The 25,964-nt window shown below is 44.4% G+C and overlaps 1 protein-coding gene across 1 annotated transcript in view; it reads left to right on the top strand.

Annotated features, from left to right (window-relative positions):
- dnah9 (dynein, axonemal, heavy chain 9) overlaps positions 1-25,964 on the top strand; it is a gene marked incomplete at its 5' end in the record, with an annotated part of 118,461 nt that overhangs the window by 29,271 nt on the left and 63,226 nt on the right. The window contains 17 exons of the mRNA XM_084141655.1: positions 1,905-2,062; positions 2,419-2,557; positions 6,703-6,990; positions 8,805-9,015; positions 9,111-9,238; positions 9,313-9,421; positions 9,617-9,764; positions 9,999-10,173; positions 11,370-11,543; positions 11,893-12,100; positions 13,095-13,260; positions 16,499-16,601; positions 16,748-16,987; positions 23,298-23,459; positions 24,491-24,687; positions 24,880-25,042; positions 25,296-25,419. Of these exons, the coding sequence (XP_083997781.1) occupies positions 1,905-2,062; positions 2,419-2,557; positions 6,703-6,990; positions 8,805-9,015; positions 9,111-9,238; positions 9,313-9,421; positions 9,617-9,764; positions 9,999-10,173; positions 11,370-11,543; positions 11,893-12,100; positions 13,095-13,260; positions 16,499-16,601; positions 16,748-16,987; positions 23,298-23,459; positions 24,491-24,687; positions 24,880-25,042; positions 25,296-25,419 (2,893 nt within the window). The remainder of the gene's footprint in view (positions 1-1,904; positions 2,063-2,418; positions 2,558-6,702; positions 6,991-8,804; positions 9,016-9,110; positions 9,239-9,312; positions 9,422-9,616; positions 9,765-9,998; positions 10,174-11,369; positions 11,544-11,892; positions 12,101-13,094; positions 13,261-16,498; positions 16,602-16,747; positions 16,988-23,297; positions 23,460-24,490; positions 24,688-24,879; positions 25,043-25,295; positions 25,420-25,964) is intronic.

Below are 25,964 nucleotides of genomic sequence, written 5' to 3'. Positions count from 1 at the left end.
TGTGTTTGTTTATGCCCTAATACTTACCTTCCCCCATATCATAACATTATGTGCAGTAGGTAATGCTTGTTAAATCACAATGATCGTGATAATGTTGATAGGTTTCCGTCATCATCAGACTATCAATCAATCAATCAATTTTATTTTATATAGCCCTTCTTACATCAGCTAATATCTCGAAGTGCTGTACAGAAACCCAGCCTAAAACCCCAAACAGCTAGTAATGCAGGTGTAGAAGCACGGTGGCTAGGAAAAACTCCCTAGAAAGGCGAAAACCTAGGAAGAAACCTAGAGAGGAACCAGGCTATGAGGGGTGGCCAGTCCTCTTCTGGCTGTGCCGGGTGGAGATTATAACAGAACCATGCCAAGATGTTCAAAAATGTTCATAAGTGACAAGCATGGTCAAATAATAATCAGGAATAAATCTCAGTTGGCTTTTCATAGCCGATCATTAAGAGTTGAAAACAGCAGGTCTGGGACAGGTAGGGGTTCCATAACCGCAGGCAGAACAGTTGAAACTGGAATAGCAGCAAGGCCAGGCGGACTGGGGACAGCAAGGAGTCACCACGGCCGGTAGTCCCGACGTATGGTCCTAGGGCTCAGGTCTCTCAGTTGGCTTTTCATAGCCGATCATTAAGAGTTGAAAACAGCAGGTCTGGGACAGGTAGGGGTTTCGTAGACTAGCAGTATAGCACAGCACAGCCAGTTTTTCTGCCCTCTCCCCGGCAGCTAGCTATGAAAGGAAACGTTCTCAATAAGTCAGAGAGAGAGAGAGAACTATGAAATTGTAAAGCGGCAGAACAGAGCAATAGATGTGCGTTAGCAGGCTTATTTAATAATAAATCAGGCTATGCTTAGAAAGGAAGAAGACCTTGGAAAAGAATGGCAGAGAACAATCAAATATTTCTGACGGGCGCTCTCCCACCCTCTCCAGTACCATCTTCTCCTTCCTCTGCGCTTCACCCAGGTTGTGTTCATAACAGCACGCAACAGAAAACATTTTAAACTGTTTTGCAACGCAAACAACAAAATTAGCGTTTCTCATTGGACAAGTCCAGGTAGTGCCTTCCTCCCTTTTTCTCAGTCTGTTTTTCTTCTGTTCTGTGCCTAATGAACACGACCCACCCGTCTTCTCCATAAGCGAATGTCAGAGGATGGTGTACGATAATCCATTCTGTTTAAGGGGAGAGGAGGCGCCATAACGTAGCTGCAGTTTGTGAGTGCGTTCGCAGGTGGCAGGATCAATTCTCCATTAGGTAAAGGGCAGGGAAACAGAAGGCAGCACAGACACAGCTGAATGGAGACAGATGAGCTAAATTCAGCCCCTCTCTTCTCCTCAACACAACTGTCTGTTGGTGAAATTGTCTGCAAAATACCAGACTGGATGATGAATAATGCCTAATGGGTGTATAATTATGGGAGTGTTTGTGTTGTTTCATATACACACAGAGTCAACACAGCGTTTTCGAAACTAATCTATTTTACCACACAGTCGAGATCTTGGATTCAGCCAAGGACACGGCAACATTCATCTTATTCTTACTGTACACATCCTAGACACACACACAGATGTAGGATATGTCATATGATGAGAATGAACTAGTGTTGCCGTTTTATCATTTCAGTAAACGCTAGCTTATAGCTTTTTCGAAGAAAGTGAGACTCCATCTCCGTATATAAAATGCTGGCCGTAAAACAAGATGCGTCCATGCAAATATCATTGCCTAGGCTATATTTTAGAGTGTGAATACCATTCCATTTTGTGTTTGTTGGTGATTGAATACCAGCGGTAGTATCTTACAAGACCACCTACCTATTCTAGCTTTGTTATCAGACTGAACATAGTTCCTGACTGTCTTCTATATCTATACATCTCTGTATATCTATACATCTGTCCTGTCCAGGTGAAGAGCATCCAGGACGCCATCCGAGACAAGAAGCAGAGGTTTAACTTCATGGGCGAGGAGGTGAATCTCTTCCCCTCTGTAGGCATCTTCATCACTATGAACCCAGGCTACGCTGGCAGGACCGAACTACCTGAGAACCTCAAGGCCCTGTTTAGGTAACACACGGAACACGCACAAAAGGGTTTCCTTGTTTTTACAGTGCTATGATGTCGTATTTAACAATAGAATGATGAGACTGATGAAAAACAAAGATGATTTACCCCCTTTAAAGCATTCACCGTGGGATGTGTATGAAAATGTTGACGGAAGAAAAACGGACAAATGACAATGAATATATTTCAGTCCAACAGTTACATGAACTGAATGTCCCCGACGGGATTTGTACCAGGGTTGACTGCAAGCCACATGACTGTCAGCCCACTGAACTTAATCTTACTTTCTCTCCCTCCTTCCCTCCCTCCCTCCCTCCCTCCCTCCCTCCCTCCCTACCTCCCTCCCACCCTCTCTGTAGGCCTTGTGCCATGGTAGTACCAGACTTTGAGTTGATCTGTGAGATCATGTTGGTGGCTGAAGGTTTCCTCGATGCCAGAGTCCTGGCCAGGAAGTTCATCACCCTCTACACACTCTGCAAAGAGCTGCTTTCCAAACAGGTACAGTATGCTTCAGATCCTTGATCTTATACACTAGCTCCATTATAGCCTGGTCCCTTGTCTGTTTGTGCTGTCTTGCCAACTCCCATGGTCATTGTGGCGTGACAATGACCAAAGGAGTTGGCAAGACAGCACAAACAGATCTGGGACCAGGCTAGCTCCATTATGTCCATATTGATTATTACACAAAAATGACTGGATATAGAGAAGAACTACAGCTCCATACAGAATCTGATATTCCAGATATGAAACACTGCCATACAGTAAGTGGATGAACATTACATTTGATACTCTGCATAGCCTGTATGTGATGCATGGCAATGAGTGTTACAGAACATGTATTTGACACTCAGTATAGAGTAGGGCTGTTGCGGTGACCGTATTACCCCACACTGGCAGTCATGAGTCATGACCGCAGTAAAATTCTATGTGACCACTGAGTCACGGTAATCTCTTGTTATGCACTCTGAACAGTAGTACCCAACTCGCTAATGATCATCAGGTCGCTAATGGCCTGGTATTCAGGGATCTATTGTCCCTCTAACCACTCTGACATCAATGCAATAGAAAATCACATCAAACACTTATCATCAAACCAGTATCGTGCTTTTAAAACTCACCTCACTGTGATTGATCAATTTGAAGAAAGAAGTTCAACAGCAGGTTGAAACTGAGTGGAAAACATGGTCATTGTGGATGTTGTTTCAAAGCCTAACACAATGAAATGGGCAGTGCTTTCTAAGGTGATGATTCATTCAAAACATCCATATGCATATTAGAGTTTATGCATAAGCATAGGCCTATATATGAGCCAAAGCCCCCCCCCCCCCCCCCCCAAAAAAAAACCTGAATTAAAATAATGATTGTGCCGTTATACAATACATACATTATACATGGCAGAAAAACATTGGGACATAATTGGTCTAGCCTAAATTAAACAAATTCAGATTTAGCCTACAATTATAGTGAATTTGATTTTAAATAGCCTAATAATAGGGAATGTTTTATATTTTAATAATTAATAGGTTGACAAATTACCTTTTAGCTACAGAATATCTCACCACCATGAGTTTCCATCTCCTCCCCTCTCTCCTTCATTAATTTCTCCAGCGCGCAGAGAGAGGGGCTGTCAACAGTTTAATGAAATATGTTTTGTTTTGAAAACATGTTACTATCAATGTTCCTGAAGAGATTTCACTTGGTTTCCCAAATGAAGCACTAGGTAGCTGCAGGAAATGGTTGGAGAGCCCATGGCATACAGAGTTTAGGTGGAATATCACCTGTAGCGCAGCGAAATTACCGGAGTGGCCGACCCAACGTGAGTGAAAATTGTACCTGCAGGAAAGTGGCCTCCATTCGCTATTCCAGTGCATACGGATTATGTCTTTTTTTTCCCCCTGCCCCTGTTCCTGCCAATTTGATAATGGGTCATTCTAAATCTAACCTAATTTTACATATTAGTAAATATGTATATTGAGAATAGTCTGATGGGTGAAAATATGTTCACTTGATGAGAGAACAGCATGTGCAGTCTGAGGCAAGGAACAGAGCGCATGTTATTTTTTTGTACATTCTCAAATCGTCAATAGCCTATAGTCGCATCATCCAGCCCATATATCTTTTGATTTCTAAGGCATTCTAAGGTTTGTAACGTTCACAACTAAAGTTACCAAATAACTCTGGACCTGTTTCAAATGATCACTTTTACGATCAGCATAGCCACTTCATATGCTCACACACTCGCTCCAGAATGGGAAAAATAAAGTTCAATTATATTCTTCTTACTATAAAATCATATAATATAAAATAATAGCATGACCGTGTTAATGTTAATTACCGGTCAATTACCGAGAGAGATGTTTATTATGGATTAATATCCTGCTGTCGGAGGTCCATTAAACTGTCATAGTTACTCTTTTTATGGCCCTTCATGACGCACAAGTTCTTTGGTAGCTATAAACTAAGACGATAATGAACAGATTGTATACTAAACAATGTTCTTATTGGCTGAAATGGCAAATCAATGAAAGGAATACAAAAAACAAGTGGTTGATTATCTAAAAGTGGATTAAATAATGCTGGGACTACATTATGTGTCATCATATTATTATGAAATAACTTGCTGTGTGCAAACTTGTGTGTAACAAAGATATACACTACCAGTCAAACGTTTGGACACACCTACTCATTCAAGGGTTTTTCTTTATTTTTTTACTATTTTTTATATTCTAGAATAATAGTGAAGACATCAAAACTATGAAATAACACAAATGGAATCATGTAGTAACCAAAACAGTGTTAAACAAATCAAAATATATTTTATATTTGAGATTCTTCAAATAGCCACCCTTTGCCTTGATGACAGCTTTGCAAACTCTTGGCATTCTCTCAACCAGCTTCACCTGGAATGCTTTTCCAACAGTGTTGAACGAGTTACAACATATGCTGAGCACTTGTTGGCTGCTTTTCCTTCACTCTGCCGTCCGACACATCTCAAACCATCTCGATTGGGTTGAGGTCGGGGGATTGTGGAGGCCAGGTCATCTGATGCAGCACTCCATCACTCTCCTTCTTGGTAAAATAGCCCTTACACAGCCTGGAGGTGTGTTGGGTCATTTTCCTGTTGAAAAACAAATTATAGTCCCACTAAGCCCAAACCAGATGGGATGGCGTATCGCTGCAGAATCATGTGGTAGACATGTTGGTTAAGTGTGCCTTGAATTCTAAACAAATCACAGACCGTGTCACCAGCAAAGCACCCCCACACCATAATACCTCCTCCATGCTTTACGGTGGGAACTACACATGCGGTGATCATCAGTTCACCCACACCGCGCCTCACAAAGACACGGTGGTTGGAACCAAAAATCTCCAATTTGGACAAATTTCCACCGGTCTAATGTCCATTGCTTGTGTTTCTTGGCCCAAGCAGGTCTCTTCTTCTTATTGGTGTCCTTTAGTAGTGGTTTCTTTGCAGCAATTCGACCATGAAGGCCTGATTCACACAGTCCCCTCTGAACAGTTGATGTTGAGATGTGTCTGTTACTTGAACTCTGTGAAGCATTTATTTGGGCTGCAATTTTTTAGGCTGGTAACTCTAATGAACTTATCCTCTGCAGGAGAGGTAACTCTGGGTCTTCCATTCCTGTGGCGGTCCTCATGAGAGCCAGTTTCATCATAGCGCTTGATGGCTTTTGCGACTGCACTTGAAGAAACTTGAAATGTTCCGTATTGACTGACCTTCATGTCTTAAAGTAATGATGGACTGTCGTTTCTCTTTGCTTATTTGAGCTGTTCTTGCAATAATATGGACTTGGTCCTTTACCAAATAGGGCTATCTTCTGTATACCCCCCCTACCTTGTCACAACACAACTGATTGGCTCAAATGCATTAAGGAAAGAAATTCCACAAATGAACCTTTAAGAAGGTGACTACCTCATGAAGCTGGTTGAGAGAATGCCAAGAGTGTGCAAAGCTGTCATCAAGGCAAAGGGTGGCTATTTGAAGAATCTCAAATCTGAAATATATTTTGATTTGTTAAACACTTTTTTGGTTACTACAAGATTCCATATGTGTTATTTCATAATTTTGATGTCTTCACTATTATTCTACAATGTAGAAAATAGTAAAAAATAAAGAAAAACCCTTGAATGAGTAGGTGTGTCCAAACATTTGACCGGTAGTGTATGTATAGGTTAAAGTGTTGACATATCTTGTTTGACCATTTGTCCTTGTCTTACCTTCAAAATATGTTCTGCTGAAACCACAAAAAAAGGACACAATCATGTTTGACATTTCAAAACATCAAAGACTATACTTTAGGGCGGCAGGTAGCTTAGTGGTTAAGAGCATTGTGACAGGAACCGAAAGGTCGCTGGTTCTAATCCCTGAGCCGACTAGGTGAAAAATCTGTCGATGTGCCCTTGAGCAAGGCACTTAACCCTAATTGCTCCTGTAAGTCGCTCTGGATAAGAGCGTCTGCTAAATGACTAAAATGTAAATGTCTGTCTAATAAACAAGCACTTTGGGAAACTCTTGGTACAAAAGCCAGCCATTTCTATCCCTTCGACTACACATCTTTGTAATTCTTGGAAAAGGAAAATGCCCCTTAAATATTAATGTTCCGTCTCTCCCTGGTCTCCAGGACCACTATGACTGGGGGTTGAGGGCCATCAAGTCTGTCCTGGTGGTGGCTGGCTCCCTGAAGCGGGGTGACCCAGATCGGCCGGAGGACCAGGTCCTCATGCGGGCTCTGAGAGACTTCAACATCCCTAAGATCGTGACGGATGACATGCCAGTGTTCATGGGGCTTATCGGAGACCTGTTCCCTGCTCTGGACGTCCCCAGGAAGAGAGACCTGGAGTTTGAGAAGCATGTCAAGCAGTCTGTGCTGGACCTCAAACTACAAGCAGAGGATAACTTTGTACTGAAGGTGAGTTGTAGTTACCGGTTGACCAGGGTGGGCTGTTTCAGCCTTTAGAGTGTTGGTTAAAAGTTATGATGAATGACTCAGGCCTAAACCCATCCAAAAAGCATGAAAAGCCACCGTTTTTTGACGGCAGATGATAGCCCTATATGAACACAGCCATAATACTGTAATGTCCCTGACCTTCAATAACACTACCAGGGAAAATAAACCACACTTCAAGCTTGGTAATTAACAATAAAACAACCAATTCAGCTCTATCGTTTCTCTGCTACTAGTTCCCTTTTCTCCAAAAGCCATGTACCTGGTGTTGCACTGTACTGTATCAGTGGTAAGTACACATTACTGTCAGAGCAGTCTGGGTTGTGGATGAATCGGCCAAATATACCCAACCCAAACCCTCCGGTTATACTGTAATAACGTCCCAGGTGGAAAGGTCCACCGTCCTTATTCTAGCCATTATGCTGCGTTCACACACACACACACACACACACTGTCAGAGACAGAGGAAAGCGGGGCCACGGGAAATGAGTGCAATCTGCAGCAGGTCAAAGCGGCATGATAGCAAAATAATGACACTCCATCACACCGCTGTACCGCAAGAGCAGCTCATAACCCTGCCACTGTCACAGACACCATACATGGATATAAACAGGGAGGGAAAAGGCTGATGAGACAACGGCAGGTCAATAATGATCCATTTATATTGTCTGAACCTTACACTCTCTGTCTCTGTCGGACACCTTATTTCCTATAGCCATATTAAGCTATATTATAGTGCACTACTTTTGGCCAGAGTCTGTTGGTCAGTAAGATTGGAGTGAAAGGAGAAAGTCCAGAGGGGAATGGTTTTATCTGCATTTAGTGTTAGCCTCTTGTAGTGCTAGCATTAGCCTCTTGTGGTGTCAGCTGCCCACACATCAAAACTGTAATCAATGTGGCTCCCGAGTGGCGCAGTGTTCTAAGGCACTGCATCTCAGTGCTTGAGCTGTCACTACAGACCCCCTGGTTCGATTCCAGGCTGTATCACAACCGGACGTAATTGGGAGTCCCATAGGGCGGCGCACAATTGGCCCAGCGTCATCCGTGTTTGGCCGGTGTAGGCCATCATTGTAAATAAGAATTTGTTCTTAACTGACTTGCCTAGTTAAATAAAGAAAAACTAAAAAAAAATGTGTGTCTTTCAGATGCTAACACTATGCTGAGGGTGAATTGCATTAATTGAGCATGCTATCAGTGAGTTTCACTGTCAAAGGAAATATGGTTTTCTTACAGAGACATTGATATTTGCCACACTGTACTGTAATCTGTTATTTTCTCAAGTTCCTGTCACATCCACCATTAAAGTTAATATTATTTCTCAGTCATAATTGTGTATCAAAGTGTTGCTGATATTAATGAGATAAATGTGATACTTTACATAACACAGATGAGGCAGTGTTAGAGGTAGCATAATGTGTTCTTTCCACACTGGTTGATGTTTGCAGTAAGCAGTAAATACTGCTCTTTCACTGAACTGTAACGGGAGTGACACACAGTATGGTACTGATTTACTCAGCTGCATTGCAGTGCACCATACCATTCTGTATAGCAATACTGTGGTCCTCTGTAGCTCAGCTGGTAGAGCACGGCGCTTGTAACGCTAAGGTAGTGGGTTCGATCCCCGGGACCACCCATACACAACAAAAAAAATGTATGCACGCATGACTGTAAGTCGCTTTGGATAAAAGTGTCTGCTAAATGGCATATTATTATTATTATTATACTATATGTCTCTCCCTTTCTCTCGCTGCCTCTCGCTCTCTCCCTCCTTCCCCCAGGTGGTACAGTTGGAAGAGTTGCTGGCGGTGCGCCACTCTGTGTTTGTAGTGGGTAACGCAGGCACAGGGAAGAGCCAGGTGATGAGGTCACTCCAACGGACCTACCAGAACATGAAGCGAAGGCCCGTGTGGGCGGACCTCAACCCCAAAGCTGTGACCAACGACGAGCTGTTTGGCATCATCAACCCTGCAACCAGGGAGTGGAGGGATGGTGAGGGGCGGGCATGAGGATGACGGTCATGATGGTGACGGTCATGACGATGATATGGTCAACATATAGACCTTTGATACGTGTCTGTTTTCCAGGTCTGTTCTCTAACATCATGCGTGAGCTGGCTAACCTCAGTCACACTGGGCCTAAATGGATCGTACTGGATGGAGACATAGACCCCATGTGGATCGAGTCTCTCAACACTGTCATGGATGACAACAAGGTGTGTGTCTGTCTCTCTGTCTGCGTTTCTCTGTCTGTCTGTGTAATAATTCTCTGTACCACTCCCTGCATTAGGTGTTAACTCTGGCGAGTAATGAACGTATCCCTCTCAACCCGACCATGAGGCTGGTGTTTGAGATCAGTCACCTCCGGACTGCTACTCCTGCTACTGTATCTAGAGCTGGTACGCTAGTCTTTCCCTCCTCCTCTCCTCCTCCTCTCCTTATCCTTCTCTTATCCTATTCCTGTCCCCCTGCTCTCCTCTTCTTTTGTCATTCTCATAGACCACATATTTCACATTTTACATGTATTTGTACATACCATGTAATTACCTGTTTACATGTGACTACAGAGTAACAAGCTCTGCTTGTCCCTCCAGGCATTCTGTATATCAACCCGGCAGATCTGGGCTGGAACCCACCTGTTTCCAGCTGGATTGACAGGAGGGAGGTCCAATCAGAGAAGGCCAACCTGACCATCCTGTTTGACAAGTACCTCCCCTCATGTCTGGACACCCTCAGGTCCAGGTAACACATCAGCTGTCAGTATGGAATGGTTCATAGTGATCTAGATGGTTCCTCTGGACTGAGGGGAGAGAGACTGTAGACATGGATGAGGGTGAGAGGAGTAAGAAAGGGTAGAGAGAGAAGACGGAGAGGGACAGAACCATAGGCCTAAATAGTGTCAGATATAAAAAACAAAACCATAAACATTTATTTCACTCATGGTCTTACTCCTATGTCTGTAACGTGTGTGGTCAGATTTAAGAAGATCATCCCAGTCCCAGAGCAAAGTATGGTCCAGATGCTGTGCCATCTGTTGGAGTGTCTGTTAACCCCAGAACACACCCCTCCAGACTGCCCTAAGGAACTCTACGAACTCTACTTTGTCTTCGGTGCTGTCTGGGCCTTCGGAGGTGCCATGTTCCAGGACCAGGTAGGATAGTTGAATGATTCCTATGATTATGGTTGGTCCTCTATAGCTCAGTTGGTAGAGCATGGCTTTGGTGCTCGCAACACCAGGATAGTGGGTTCAATTCCTGGGACCACCCGTACTTAAAATGTAAATTGCTTTGGATGAAAGTGTCTGCTAAATGGCATATATTGTTTTGAGACACATTCCTGTGTAGTGGATAAGTGCTTTCCCTCAGAGTCAAATAATTAAAATAGATTGCTTCAGAAAAAGTGGTATGCTGTTATCACTGGTGCAAAAGCTTTAGTAAATCGTCATCTAATTCGCTCTCCAACTCCCCTCAAAGCTTCAAATGATGAGAATTGCTTCACCTATATTTCAGTAAAGTATGGTGGTTTTCAATGTGAGGACTCCACACTGTATTGCAGCTTCATTTCCAAAACTAAGTGGATCCCACTCACAGTCCTAAACACTATAGCCAGCTGAATTTTTAACCAGGGGCGAACAAAGTGATGAGTGGTTGCTAAGCAACCCAGACCGCTTCGTACAGTAACCACGTCCATCTAAGTTATGGGATAAAACAGTCTCTCCTAGCGTACCAATGTACTCCACTTTATTTCCTTATCTACACTGCATTTATATGCTAAGTGGGTTTATTGACTGTAGAGCAGGGCCTGAACACAGTAGTCAGCCTGGAGAGAGGAAATAACAGCTCAGGGATGTTTATTTTTTTACTGATGGATACCCACTGGCCACAGACGTCATTTCAACGTCAGGTTTGGATTTACATTTGGTTGAGTTGTTAACTAACGTGAATTCAATGTGAAATCAACAAATAATGTCACCATATCATTGGATTTAGGTTAAAAGTTGGGTGAAAAAAAGGCGGAATTCCCTTATGGTTGATTACTTTTTGCGAATCCAATCAGTTTTCCACTTTGATTCAACGTCATCACATTGAATTTTCTTGTTGGAATGACGTGGTAACACAACCAGTTTTTGCCCAGTGGGTAGATGGATAGTAGTGTCTTTATGTTTCATTTTATTGTGTTTTAATGCAGGCAGAAAGTGTGACCACAACGCAATAAACCATGGCTTCCTCTCTCAAAAGTATCTCCTTCATCTGTTGTACATATCAGTAGCAGAAACATGGAGAGAAAACCTCTCAAGACTATTGAAATTGACCCAATGTTTGTATCTCCCTGTGTGTGTGTGTGTAGTTGGTGGACTACCGTGTGGAGTTTAGTAAGTGGTGGGTGACAGAGTTTAAGACCATCAAGTTCCCCTCCCAGGGGACTGTGTTTGATTACTACATAGACCCCGACACCAAGAAGTTTGAACCCTGGTCTAAGATGGTGCCCAGGTTCCAGATGGATGCAGATATTCCTCTACAGGTACGGTAAAGTCTTGTGTTATTGGTGTCACTTCATGTCACTTCTATAGTGACATTATATCATACATTAGCTGCTCCAAAGCTCATCTATGGAGTCATCTATGGCCCGGAGTAAAATATATTCTTTACAATTTAGTCTTTTACCAGATGCTCTTCTCTAGAGCAACTTACAATAACTGAACATCAGTGGCATAACTATTGCACAACATCCGGCTTGAAGGACCACAATAAGTAATGGTTAAGGTTGTAATTAGAGCTGAGTAATCTGATCCTAGATCTGTGGGGGAACATGAACCTGTAGAGTATCTACAGTCTATCTGAACTCTGTCCCCTATCTCTCGTCTCCCCAGGCATGTCTGGTCCACACCACAGAGACTATCCGTGTCCGTTACTTCATGGACCGCCTCTTGGAACACCGCCGGCCCGTTATGCTGATCGGGAATGCCGGTACTGGGAAGTCTGTTCTGGTCGGAGACAAACTGGGATCACTGGACCAGGAGAAATACATGATCAAAAACGTCCCCTTCAATTATTACACCACCTCTGCCATGCTACAGGGTAGGGAATGGTCTGCTACTACTAGTGTACAACTGCAAATAGCAGATAAATATACTGTAGCCTCTTTCTACACTCATCCTCCATCCATCTCTTTCTACGCTCATCCTCCATCCATCTCTTTCTACACTCATCCTCCATCCATCTCTTTCTACGCTCATCCTCCATCCATCTCTTTCTACACTCATCCTCCATCCATCTCTTTCTACGCTCATCCTCCATCCATCTCTTTCTACACTCATCCTCCATCCATCTCTTTCTACGCTCATCCTCCATCCATCTCTTTCTACACTCATCCTCCATCCATCTCTTTCTACACTCATCCTCCATCCATCTCTTTCTACACTCATCCTCTATCCATCTCTTTCTACACTCATCCTCCATCCATCTCTTTCTACACTCATCCTCCATCCATCTCTTTCTACACTCATCCTCCATCCATCTCTTTCTACACTCATCCTCCATCCATCTCTTTCTACGCTCATCCTCCATCCATCTCTTTCTACACTCATCCTCCATCCATCTCTTTCTGCACTCATCCTTCATCCATCTCTTTCTACACTCATCCTCCATCTATCTCTTTCTACACTCATCCTCCATCCATCTCTTTCTACACTCATCCTCCATCCATCTCTTTCTACACTCATCCTCCATCCATCTCTTTCTACACTCATCCTCTATCCATCTCTTTCTACACTCATCCTCCATCCATCTCTTTCTACACTCATCCTCCATCCATCTCTTTCTACACTCATCCTCCATCCATCTCTTTCTACGCTCATCCTCCATCCATCTCTTTCTACACTCATCCTCCATCCATCTCTTTCTGCACTCATCCTTCATCCATCTCTTTCTACACTCATCCTCCATCCATCTCTTTCTACACTCATCCTCCATCCATCTCTTTCTGCGCTCATCCTCCATCCATCTCTTTATACACTCCCATCCCTCTCTCTTTCCACCCTCATCCTCTCCTCCTTCCCTCCCTCCTGTGCAGCGGTGTTGGAGAAGCCCCTGGAGAAGAAGGCAGGCCGTAACTATGGTCCTCCAGGCAGCAGGAGGCTGGTCTACTTCATAGACGATATGAACATGCCAGAGGTGGACGCTTACGGCACCGTGCAGCCACACACACTCATACGCCAACACCTGGACTACAACCACTGGTGAGAGGACGCACAGACGTGCACACACACACATACTCTGCTGTCACACACAGTCATACGCCAACACTTGGACTACAACCACTGGTGATAGGACGTGAACACACACACTCTTGCACATAAGCATGCATGCACGCACGTGCCCACACACACATACACACACGCATATGCCAGTATATAGACCACCGCGAACACATGTCACATGTGAGCCCCCTTCGTCTCTACCTTTGCACAGACAGTCTAAGTGCTTTTGATTGAATGGAACCTCAAGTCATCATGGGTAATATACTGACATACAGTAGATCAGTGGTCACCAACCTTTTCTGAGTCAAGATCACTTTCTGAGTCAAGATCACTTTCTGAGTCAAGATCACTTTCTGTGTCAAGATCACTTTCTGAGTCAAGATCACTTTCTGAGTCAAGATCACTTTCTGAGTCAAAATGCAAGCCAAGATCTACCGCTCAGATTTGTTAAAAACATGATTTTCTTTAAACCTATGCAACGTTAACTTATTAAAAACAGTTCTGTAGCAATGAGGTTTGTAGTAGGCTATAGGCCCAATACATTATCACTGCATATTGTCTACGCTTGAATTGCCCTGCAGTGTTGTTCTTCTCAGACCATTTTGAAATTATATTTCAAAATTGTAGGTATATGATCACACTGGTAATAGATCATTTGTTGTATTACTTGTGAGGCACAGCTGAGAGAGCATAATAATTTGCTTTTTTAAATTTTACTGGACTGATGGCCTGCATCTGATGGTCAGTCTGAGGGGGGGGGGGTGAGGCTCCCTCTCACCCGACTCACCGTCCCTCTCTCCCTCCCTCTGCTGAGAAAAGGGGACAGTCTTCAAGCTGATGGCGAAACTCAAGTTGCAGTGCATTATTTCTGCCTCAAGCACCAATTCATGTTGTTAATCCGATGTCCAGATAAAGTGAAATATTACTCAATATACAAAAATAGACAAGCCGCTAATAATAACAACGCAAGCTTATCGAAACACTTTGCTATACTCATTCATTGCAGCTGCAGTGCTGGTTGTAGTGTGAGTGGGGAGAACGCGCATTTTATGGCTTATAAAAGTTTTGAACAAAGTTTTGACAGTGCTGAATAACAACTTAAACATGAACTTATAAAAACAGCAGCTCTTTGCTGTATTCGTTGAGTCTCTCTAGTCATGGTTTTAAAAGTTTTGAAATCTCAGTTTCAGCTTTGCTGTGTGCTCGAGGCTTCTTTTTACAGTCTATGGCTCGAGGAAAATGCAGACTCTGTGATCTAAGCTATCTGATTGGCCAGCAGTAGGCCTAAAGGTGCACTTGATTTGCTCTCTGGGCCTGCCGGGAGGTGGAGTTCTACCTTCAGACACAGGTGGAGTTCTACCTTCAGGAAACTTTGCCTTCCTGGCGCTAGGGCTGCTGAATCAAGTACATCTACCGCCAACAGCACGAAACGAATAAAAAAATAGGAACGCTAGGCTTTATCGTTGTTACATAAATGTTTGGTGATCAACTAGGAATGCTTTGGAGATCGACCAGTTGATGCCGATCGACCGGTTGGTGACCACTGGAAGTAGATGAATACTTTCTGTCCTATATACAGTACTAGAATGTATTGTTATCACTGATGGAACTTGACAGTGATATTTTATGGAAAATAACAATGTTAATTTAAGAACCCCATACATTTTGGACAATTACAGTAAAGATTTGTTCGAAGTTACTGTACCACAGTTCGTTTAAAGAGGGTACTGGCTGGCTAACCCTGCTATTGCAAACCTACTGCAGTGAGTTAGACCAATAATTGTTCTGTTATTCAGATTACTACAGCTGAGCATGTCTTCAGTTTACTATTCAAAGGGACACTCACTGCAATTACTGTTACTAAAATATGCTGCAACTTAAATGATATCCAATGTGAGAGCTTGGGCATGTGATTTTCCTTAAAAGGATTGTGGAGCTGGGGCATCAGGCATAGTAAGGGTATTGTAGACACAGCCACAGGGTTTGTATGTGTGTGTGTTTTACACACGGTCAGCCAGTAGAGTTATGGAGGGTATCTCAGGTATGAAATTGAGAGGGAGATGAATGTTACTAGGCTATGTTGGCTTAAGGGAGAGCTGAGGCGTGCATATTGACAGGAGCACGTGGAGAGTGTGTTTGTGTATTTCATTGCAGTATGTGTGTGCCTGTGGACGTGTTTAACTATACTTGTGGGGACCAGAAGTCCCCACAAGAATAGTAAACAAACGAAACATTGACCAACTGGGGACATTTTGTTAGTCCCCACAAGGTCAATTGCTATATTGAACAATAAATATAAATGCAACATGTAAAGTGTTGGTCCCATGTTTCATGAGCTGAAATAAAAGATCCCAGAAATGTTTCATACGCATAAAAAGCTTATTGTGCACAAATGTGTTTACATCCCTGTTAGTGAGCATTTCTCCTTTGCCAAGATAATCCATCCACCTGACAGGTGTGACATATCAGGAAGCTGATTAAACAGCATAATCATTACACAGGTGGACAATAAAAGGCCTCTCTAAAATGTGCAGTTTTGTCACACAACACAATGCCACAGATGTCTCAAGTTTTAAGGGAGTGTGCAATTGGCATGCTGACTGCAATAATGTCCACCAGAGCTGTTGCCAGAAAATGTAATATTAATTTCTCTACTGTAAGCTGCCTCCAACATCGTTTTGGCGGTACGTCCAACCGGCCTCACAACCGCAGACCACGTGTAACCACTCCAGCCCAGGACCTCCACATCTGGCTTCTTTTTTTTTTTTTTATAATTCTCCCCAATTTCATGATGTCCAATTGGTAGTTACAGTCTTGTCCCATCGCTGCAACTCCCCTACGGATTCGGGAGAGGTGAAGGTCGAGCGCCATGCATCCTCCGAAACACGACCCTGCCAAGCCGCACTGCTTCTTGACACACTGCTCGCTTAACCCGGAAGCCAGCCGCACCAATGTGTCGGAGGAAACAGCGTCCAGCTGGCGACCGAAGTCAGCTTGCAGGCGCCCAGCCCTCCACAAGGAGTCGCTTGCGCGCGATGGGACAAGGAAATCCCGGCCGGCCAAACCCTCCCCTAACCCAGACGATGCTGGGCCAATTGTGTGCCGCCTCATGGGTCTCCCGGCCACGGCCGGCTGTGACACAGCCTGGGATTTTGAATGGTTTTAAATTGTGTGTCCCCACAAGGTTAGTTAAACAAGACTGTGTATGTGTGTCCAGGTATGACAGGAGTAAGCTGCTGCTGAAAGAGGTCCACAGTGTGCAGTACGTGTCCTGCATGAACCCTACGGCAGGCAGCTTCACCATTAACCCACGACTACAGGTACACACACACACGCTTACAAACAAGCACAGACAGACACACATGCATGCATATCTGATGATGTCCCATTGTCTCTTGCAACATTTCATTAGCATAATTATAAACACCTATACACATCATTTTAATTTTTCTCATTCTCTCTGTAGCGTCACTTCTCAGTGTTTGCCCTGTCCTTCCCTGGAGCGGAGGCTCTTAGCACCATCTACAGTTCCATCCTCTCTCAGCACCTCAGGGGAGAGGGCTTCAGTGCTGCTCTGCAGAAGAGCTGTCCTACCCTGGTCCAGCTAGCTCTGGCCCTCCACCAGAGACTCACCTCCACCTTCCTGCCCACCGCTGTCAAGTTCCACTACATCTTTAACCTCCGAGACCTCTCCAACATATTCCAGGTGATGAATGCAAATGAATGGATGGATTGACCGGTGCACACACACACACACACACACACATTTACAATTTACTATACCTGGTGATTTATTTATTTTTTTACAGTGATGCACATTTTCAGTTACTGAAGCTGGGTACTGTACACTCAAAACTAAGACCTAGGGCATTTTCTCCTTCATTCATGGATCGTTCCATTAAAACAGGACCAGTTAAAAGTTTTGGCATGTGCACTCAAAACCCATCTCTTTTACTTTTTTAATATACTGTATCAAAGTTTGGATTGGTAGAGTTTTATTGCACCCCAGGCAGTAAAAGTTAAAATACTGTAACTAATTTCTCATCTAAATGATTATTGATTTAGTAAGGTGTGCCTAATGTTGAGAAATAAGGTAGAAATTTGCAGAAAAAGAGAGAAGAATGGATTTGCTCTCAGGGGTGTTTGTAACGATTTAATGTATTTAAATGAATATTATATTATACTGTAACCTCTAAAGCTGTCATGAGAGAGAAGCTTATACGCAATATTTTTCTGTCAGGATCCTCAGCGGTTCCAGGGGGGCAAAGACTCATTTAATACAAGCACCAATACATAATTAATACTCTAAGCCATTCAACCATAGTACTTTAGTTTTCATAATTCCTTCCCTGAGACCTCCAAGCCTTGGAACTGTTTCAAGTCACATTCTTATCCTCTTATAAAATGTGCATACAGAACGTCGGAATGTACAGTAAGTCATACTTCAAAAGAACAGGTTCTCAGTTATTCATCATTATTAGCCTTAAATCTAAGAGTTTAGGTTTAGCAATTATAATGAGTTGAGGTTTAGCTATTAGAATTATTCTAACTTCACCTTTAACGATGAGGGACCATAGATTTAACACTAGAGAGTTTATTATCTATAATTACACACCATGGACTCCAGCCCTGCTGACCCCTTTATGTTACCTTTTAGACCTTTAATCAACGTTGACGACAGTACAGCATTGATTTCAATAGCAGGGGCCTGATGGGGGTAGAACTCATTGAACTTAGCTTTTGAACTTTGAAGAGTCTCAGTGCTGTGTGTTTTGGTGAAACCTGCGTTCTAAAGAGTCTGTGTAGTGTCACTGGTGTCAAGCGGGTAAAGAGAGAGGGAGAAAGCTGAAAAAAAGAGTGCAGGATCAATCCTCCTTGTTGTTTTTCAGCTGGGTAATAAGGAGAAAGTGAGATGTGGCTCAGACTTCTCAGACACTACCCAGAGTTCTCTTTTGAACTTTTCTCTCCGTATGTCTTGACTATTCAGCTGCTAGCTAGCTCCAGGGCCTGAGGATAGCTAGCTACACAGGGTTGAAGAGACACACAGCCTGCTCACACACTCTAGTCCACATTCCACCTTGTCATCGCTGTTTTTAAGAAGGGAAAGTTATTTAATTGATAAATAAAGGTCCTGAAAAGTTTACGAATCGTCTTAGTATCTTCAGACATTAAGTGTGTGCCCCAAACTAGTTGTTCGAAATTGCTAGTCAGACGAAGTGAGGACTAGTAAGTATTTTAGCGCAAAAGCCACGCAGGTCCTATTGTATTGGCGTAATATTTATTCTATTGCAATTTTGCTGTCCTCTTCTGTTCATTACAGTTAGCGAAATGTGGATTATTTCTGAAGAGGTTTACCTCAGGAAAAGTAATTGGGCGACTTTTAATGAAGCAGCAGTTAGTTTAGTTTCTTTGTAAACGCTGGAACACCGGTACACTCAGCCCAAGGCGACTACTGCCTCATTATCATCAGCGCTAATGAGGAAAACCAAGCTGAGGAACCTAACAGGGGAAAACACTTTGTTACAGCATTTCCAAGAGAACTGTTCAGACAACATTCAAGGTAGTATCTAAGCATTTCTTCTCTTCAACAGAAATCCTAATACATTCCTCAAGGTAGTTGTCACAGGGATGTATTGATGTCACAAGAAATGATCAGTTATTTTCTCCGGTATTCCTCTAGAGCTCTTTCTGTCACTCTTTGGTTTCTCTCTGTCTCTTATTGATTGAAATACAACCACAAGGCTATCAATAAACACTTTTGTGGTGTTTGTCAAGTTTTCATTGTTACTTCACTGACAACAACTCAAAGCCAGATCCAGTTTAGTATGACGACAGAAAAACACCATCATCCTATGGGGACATGTTGATGTTTGATAGTTAACTAGATGCCAGTAGCAAAATCCCTGCTAATAGGACAAGAAAAACACACTATGTTCCTATAGGGATGTGTTGTCAGAGAGCTGCATTCCCCAGCACCAGACCGTTAGGAACGCTGTCTATCGTTAGTTTTTCTGCTGTACGTGGCCAGCGGGCATAACAGGGATCTGTCTGGCGAACGTCACCCTAAATGAGCTCTGGTAGAACAGAAGGAGAGGGGGAATGAGGGAACGAGAGAACAGGGGAGAAGAAGAGCGATGGGTGGGAGCGGGGGAGAAGGGAAGGAGAAAAGGAAGGAAGAGAGCAGGAGAGATGAGAGAAAGTTATGTCAGCATGGTTAGGAGCGAGAACTCCATCTACTGTCTGTCTAACGTAGAAAGCCCAGTCAGCTGGGCCTAGCTGGATTAGTTAGCCAGGGTGGAGGAGAGGCATTGTTTGGAACTCAGAGCGACTGGTTGGCAGAGAGGAGTGGAAACAAGCCTCAGACCAAATCAAATTGTATTTGTCACATGCTTTGTAAACAACAGGTGTAGACTAGCAGGTGTAGAAAAGTTATAACACAAGGAATATATACAGAATGAGTAACGATAACTTGGCTATATACACGGGGTACCAGTACCGAGTCAATGTGCAGTGGTACAAGGTCATTGAGGTAGACATGTACATATAGGTAGGAAAAAAGTGACTAGGCAACAGGATAGATAATAAACAGTAACAGCAGCGTATGTGATGAGTCAAAAGAGTTAGTGCAAAAAGGGTCAATGCAGATAGTTTGGGTAGCTATTGGTTAACTATTTAACTAACTATTTAGCAGTCTTATGGCTTGGGGGTACAAGCTGTTCAGGGTCCTTTTGGTCCTAGACTTGGTGCATCGGTACCTCTTGCCGTGCGTAACAGAGAGAACTGTCTGAAAGCTCTGACTCATATACCCATCCTTCTCTTCTGTGAAGAGCTCTGACCCCCCCCCCCCCCCCCCCCTCCGTCTCAGCCTCCAGTATCTATGCTGCAATAGTCTATGTGGCGGGGGGCTAGGGTCAGTCTGTTATATCTGGTGTTATTCTCCTGTCTTATCCGGTGTCCTGTGTGAACTTAAGTATGCTCCCTCTAATTCTCTCTCTCTCTCTCTCCCTCCCCTCCCGGAGGACCTGAGCCCTAGGACCATGCCTCAGGACCACCTGGCCTGATGACTCCTTGCTGTCCCCAGTCCACCTGGTCGTGCTGCTGCTCCAGTTTCAACTCTTCTGCCTGTGGCTATGGAACCCTGACCTGTTCACCGGACGTGCTACCTTGTCCCAGACCTGCTGTTTTCAACTCTTTCTCTCTACCGCACCTGCTATTTCAACTTCTAAATGCCTGGCTATGAAAAGCCAAGTGACATTTACTCCTGATGTACTGACCTGTTGCAACGTCTACAACCACTGTGATTATTATTTGACCCTGCTGGTCATCTATGAACGTTTGAACATCTTGGGGAAAAATCTGGCCTTAATGGCCATGTACTGTTATAATCTCCACCTGGCACAGCCAAAAGGGGACTGGCCACCCCTCAGAGCCTGGTTCCTCTCTAGGTTTCTTCCTAGGTTTCTGCCTTTCTAGGGAGTTTTTCCTAGCCACTGTGCTTCTACATCTGCATTGCTTGCTGTTTGGGGTTTTAGGCTGGGTTTCTGTATAGCACTTTGTGACATCTGCTGATGTAAAAAGGGCTTTATAAATAAAATATGATTGATTGATAGAGGGGGAAGGGTGGGGGGGATGACTGAGAAAAAGGAGAGGAAGTTATTACATGCACACCTCCAACCCACCCCATTACGACAGTCATCATCATCAGATCGGATTCAGTTGGCTGTAACACGCGAGGTGATGATGATGATGACGACGACGTTGATTTGCATACGTCCTGCTGCCTGGAAGACACAGCATCTGTTAGTCTGTGTATTTCCTCCCGCGGTGACGGGGCGCAGAAAGGGACAAACAGTGCTGGGGCTTCACCGGGCCTATTCCTCATGGTAGGGCAGCTGCTGGGAGAGGAGATGGGATTACACTGAGACATGGATGACTTGGCTGAGTTATAATCTTCCCCTGTGGGACAATGTTAGTGTTTCGCTCGTCCAGAGCAAAGCATATCAAATCAAATCAAATAAAATTTTATTGGTCACATGCGCCGAATACAACAGGTGCAGACATTACAGTGAAATGCTTACTTACAGCCCTTAACCAACAGTGCATTTATTTTTAACAAAAAAAGTAAAAATAAAACAACAAAAAAAGTGTTGAGAAAAAAAAGAGCAGAAGTAAAATAAAATAACAGTAGGGAGGCTATATATACAGGGGGGTACCGGTGCATAGTCAATGTGCGGGGGCACCGGCTAGTTGAGGTAGTTGAAGTAATATGTACATGTGGGTAGAGTTAAAGTGACTGCATAAATAATTAACAGAGTAGCAGCAGCGTAAAAAGGATGGGGTGGGGGGGGCAGTGCAAATAGTCAGGGTAGCCATGATTAGCTGTTCAGGAGTCTTATGGCTTGGGGGTAGAAGCTGTTGAGAAGTCTTTTGGACCTAGACTTGGCACTCCGGTACCGCTTGCCGTGCGGTAGCAGAGAGAACAGTCTATGACTAGGGTGGCTGGAGTCTTTGACAATTTTGAGGGCCTTCCTCTGACACCGCCTGGTATAGAGGTCCTGGATGGCAGGAAGCTTGGCCCCAGTGATGTACTGGGCCGTACGCACTACCCTCTGTAGTGCCTTGCGGTCAGAGGCCAAGCAGTTGCCATACCAGGCGGTGATGCAACCAGTCAGGATGTTCTCGATGGTGCAGCTGTATAATTTTTTGAGGATCTGAGGACCCATGCCAAATCTTTTCAGTCTCCTGAGGGGGAATAGGCTTTGTCGTGCCCTCTTCACGACTGTCTTGGTGTGTTTGGACCATGATAGTTCGTTGGTGATGTGGACACCAAGGAACTTGAAGCTCTCAACCTGTTCCACTACAGCCCCGTCGATGAGAATGGGGGCGTGCTCAGTCCTCTTTTTTTTCCTGTAGTCCACAATCATCTCCTTTGTCTTGGTCACGTTGAGGGAGAGGTTGTTGTCCTGGCACCACACGGCCAGGTCTCTGACCTCCTCCCTATAGGCTGTCTCATCGTTGTCGGTGATCAGGCCTACCACTGTTGTGTCGTCGGCAAACTTAATGATGGTGTTGGAGTCGTGCCTGGCCATGCAGTCATGGGTGAACAGAGAGTACAGGAGGGGACTGAGCACGCACCCCTGAGGGGCCCCCGTGTTGAGGATCAGTGTGGCAGATGTGTTGTTACCTACCCTTACCACCTGGGGGCGGCCCGTCAGGAAGTCCAGGATCCAGTTGCAGAGGGAGGTGTTTAGTCCCAGGATCCTTAGCTTAGTGATGAGCTTAGAGGGCACTATGGTGTTGAATGCTGAGCTGTAGTCAATGAATAGCATTCTCACGTAGGTGTTCCTCTTGTCCAGGTGGGAAAGGGCAGTGTGGAGTGCAATAGAGATTGCAGCATCTGTGGATCTGTTGGGGTGGTATGCAAATTGGAGTGGGTCTAGGGTTTCTGGGATAATGCTGTTGATGTGAGCCATGACCAGCCTTTCAAAGCACTTCATGGCTACAGACGTCAGTGCTACGGGTCGGTAGTCATTTAGGCAGGTTATCTTAGAGTCCTTGGGCACGGTGACTATGGTGGTCTGCTTGAAACATGTTGGTATTACAGACTCAGTCAGGGACATGTTGAAAATGTCATCTTAGATTAGTTAGACAACATCTGTTGGAAGGTATTATTTGATTGATCTGAAGTTTATGTGATTCAGTTCATTTGGGAGTGTGTAGTAGATGCCAGGGTTTAGCTTGTGAAGAGAAACGTATGATAAATAGTCTTACTTTTATGAAACATTTGTCTCTTAACAGACAGAATATATACTTGAAATCAAACCAAGAAGTCCCATTTAATAATTTTTTTACTTACATAAATCCCTGGTCTCACTTTCTCTCACTCCCTTTCTACCAGCATTTAGACCCAACAGCGATCGACTTACCCACGTTTACCTTACATAATCTGATACTTTTTAAGGTATAAGTGACTTTATCTGCCTCCCAATGAACCTTTCCTCTCCTGTCCTGTCCAGGGTATTCTGTTCTGTACGAGTAAGTGTCTGAGGGTTCCTGTGGATCTGGTGAAGATCTACCTCCACGAGTCCAACCGCGTCTACAGAGACAAGATGGTGGAGGACAGAGACACGCAGGCCTTTGATAAGCTGCAGGCAGACGCTGTGAAAAAGTTATATGAGGTGAGGGGAGAGTTTTCAAAGTTACACCCAAAGAAATGGAGACACACACGCAGGCAAGCACGTGGACGTACACCCCTACAAACACGCACAGGCACACACATGGACGTACACACACCGACACCAGCACGGGCACATACATTTCACACACACACTTCACACTGTTGAGTAGAGAGTTTTACAAAGTTCAGCAGAGGAAAACGGAGCAAGAGGTGGAGGGGGAAAATCATTAGACAGCCTGCTCAGAGTCGGAGGCCGAACATCAGTGACCAGCGCAGCGAGGAGAGGGAAGAGGAGAGGAATGGAGAGAATACTAATCAGTAGAAGGGTCTGACTGTCAGGGCCTGGGCCACCAGCCCAGCAAATTGGAAAACATTTTAATGGTTTTCTGACCGCTATGCCCTGACTCCCTACCCTCCTGAGTTTATCACAAACACACTGTTCATGCTTACAACCAGGGAACTGACACCTACACACACAGGGGAACACACGCAGACACACACACCCTCAAGTTGATCACACACACACTTTTTTGCAGCGAGGGAACACACACACACACACACCACCACCAAATATAAAGCACAAGTTCCGGCATGTCTACTTGTCGTTTTCAGGTGTTCTGTATTGAGAAAGAGACAGGAGGGAAGGATAAAGTTATCACAGTTCCCATCAGGTGAACTGCAGTCTTAGGGAATACGCTGTAGAAAATGTACATTTCCTCAAACAGAGGCCTACATTTGGAAAACATCCCGCTATCATAAATAATTGAAATGTTAAACATAACTAGTAAAAGTGAACACACAGTAGGCTACTCCAGAAAATGTTTTGTTTGCTGAATGCTGAGTTCCTCCCTGTCCAGAGTGATTCCATTTAAATGTTCCACTGTAGCTAACAGAGGCTCTGTCCTAAATGGCACCCTATTGCTGATATAGTGTACTACTTTTGAACCAGAGCCCAGGCCCTGGTCAAAAGTAGTGCACTAATTAGGGAATAGGGTGCCATTTGGGATGCATACTGAGTGTGTCTCCCCTCAGGATATGGAGGAGACCCTGGAGCAGGCCAGGGAGATGAACATGTACTGTCACTTCGCCTCAGGGGTGGGGGAGCCCCAGTACATGGCTGTCCAGTCCTGGAGCTCCCTCAACAAGACGCTGCTGGAGGTGCTGGACAGCTATAACGAAGTCAACGCTGTCCTCAATCTGGTTCTGTTTGAAGACGCTATGGCTCACATGTAAGAAGGAGAAACTTCTGTTTGGCTTTTTAATGCACTTATTATAGGTCCATTATAAGTCCCTCTTTTGCTATATTACTCAATATTTTAATGAAGTATCAACAGTAAATAATGGTGTTTGCCTCTTAAAACCCACTCTCTTTCCCCTCTCGCTCTTTATTCCCCGCCCTCTCTCTCTCCCCCCTCCTGTAGTTGCCGTATCAACCGTATCCTGGAGTCTCCGCGTGGTAACGCTCTATTGGTCGGCGTGGGCGGCAGCGGCAAGCAGAGCCTCACCCGATTGGCTGCCTTCATCTCCAACCTGGAAGTGTTCCAAATCACCCTCAGGAAAGGCTACGGCATCCCTGACCTCAAGGTACACGCACGCACTCACGCACGCACTCATGCACGCACGCACACACACCCGCACGCACCTGCATGCACTGACCAATACCATTGCATATTCATATTGCATGACTTAAACTACAAATGTTCCCTATTCTGTTCTACTGGGAACTTATGTCTAGGACCTGACCAGCTAAATGCTCTCTCCCTCCCCTCTCCCCTCCACCGTCCCTCCCTCCACACCTCTCTCTCTCTCTCTCTCCCTTCCCCCTTCCCTCTATCAGACTGACCTGGCATCCCTCTACATCAAAGCTGGCGTGAAGAATGTTGGCACAGTGCTGCTAATGACTGATGCCCAGGTGGCAGATGAGAAGTTCCTCGTTCTGGTCAACGATCTTTTGGCATCGGGTACGATTGGGACCAGGACATTGGGGAGGGGGGTTGGCATTGAGGTTGGCTGGGACATTGGGAAAGAAGGCTATGTGTCACTCTGTTGGCATTAGGTAAGGCAGGGGAAGCCAGAGGCATATATAAAGAGCGTGTTCGGTCTAGCTCCAGGATACTGTATCTGGGCTTTGCCAATAGCTGCCTATGTAGATGAATGAGAGGATAATTCTCTCTTTCACAAAGAAGAACAGCCAGTTACCATGGCTTTGTGTGAGTCTGCTAAAACATTGCTATTGCATCACCGTTGGAGGTGATGCCAAACGCAAATGTCCACCTCCGCATAGATATTCGTCAGTTCTAAACTACAATTCTATTCCATTATTCAGATGGATGAGGAGGTTACATGGAAGTAAAAACCTAAAGAAACATTTTCTCTCCTCTCTGTCTTTCTCTCTGTAAGTCTGAGTTGCAGTACTATAATAGTAATGCTCAGAGCTTCACCGTAGTGAAAAACAGTAGTATGAGTCATCAAGTCGCTAGGACCCTGGCCTGTCAGTACCTCCCGT

Source organism: Coregonus lavaretus (assembly GCF_964263955.1).
Source record: "Coregonus lavaretus genome assembly, chromosome: 25".
Classification (NCBI taxonomy): domain Eukaryota; kingdom Metazoa; phylum Chordata; class Actinopteri; order Salmoniformes; family Salmonidae; genus Coregonus; species Coregonus lavaretus.
The sequence above is the reverse complement of the archived record's forward strand: the minus strand, read 5'-3'. Positions and strand labels throughout refer to the sequence as shown.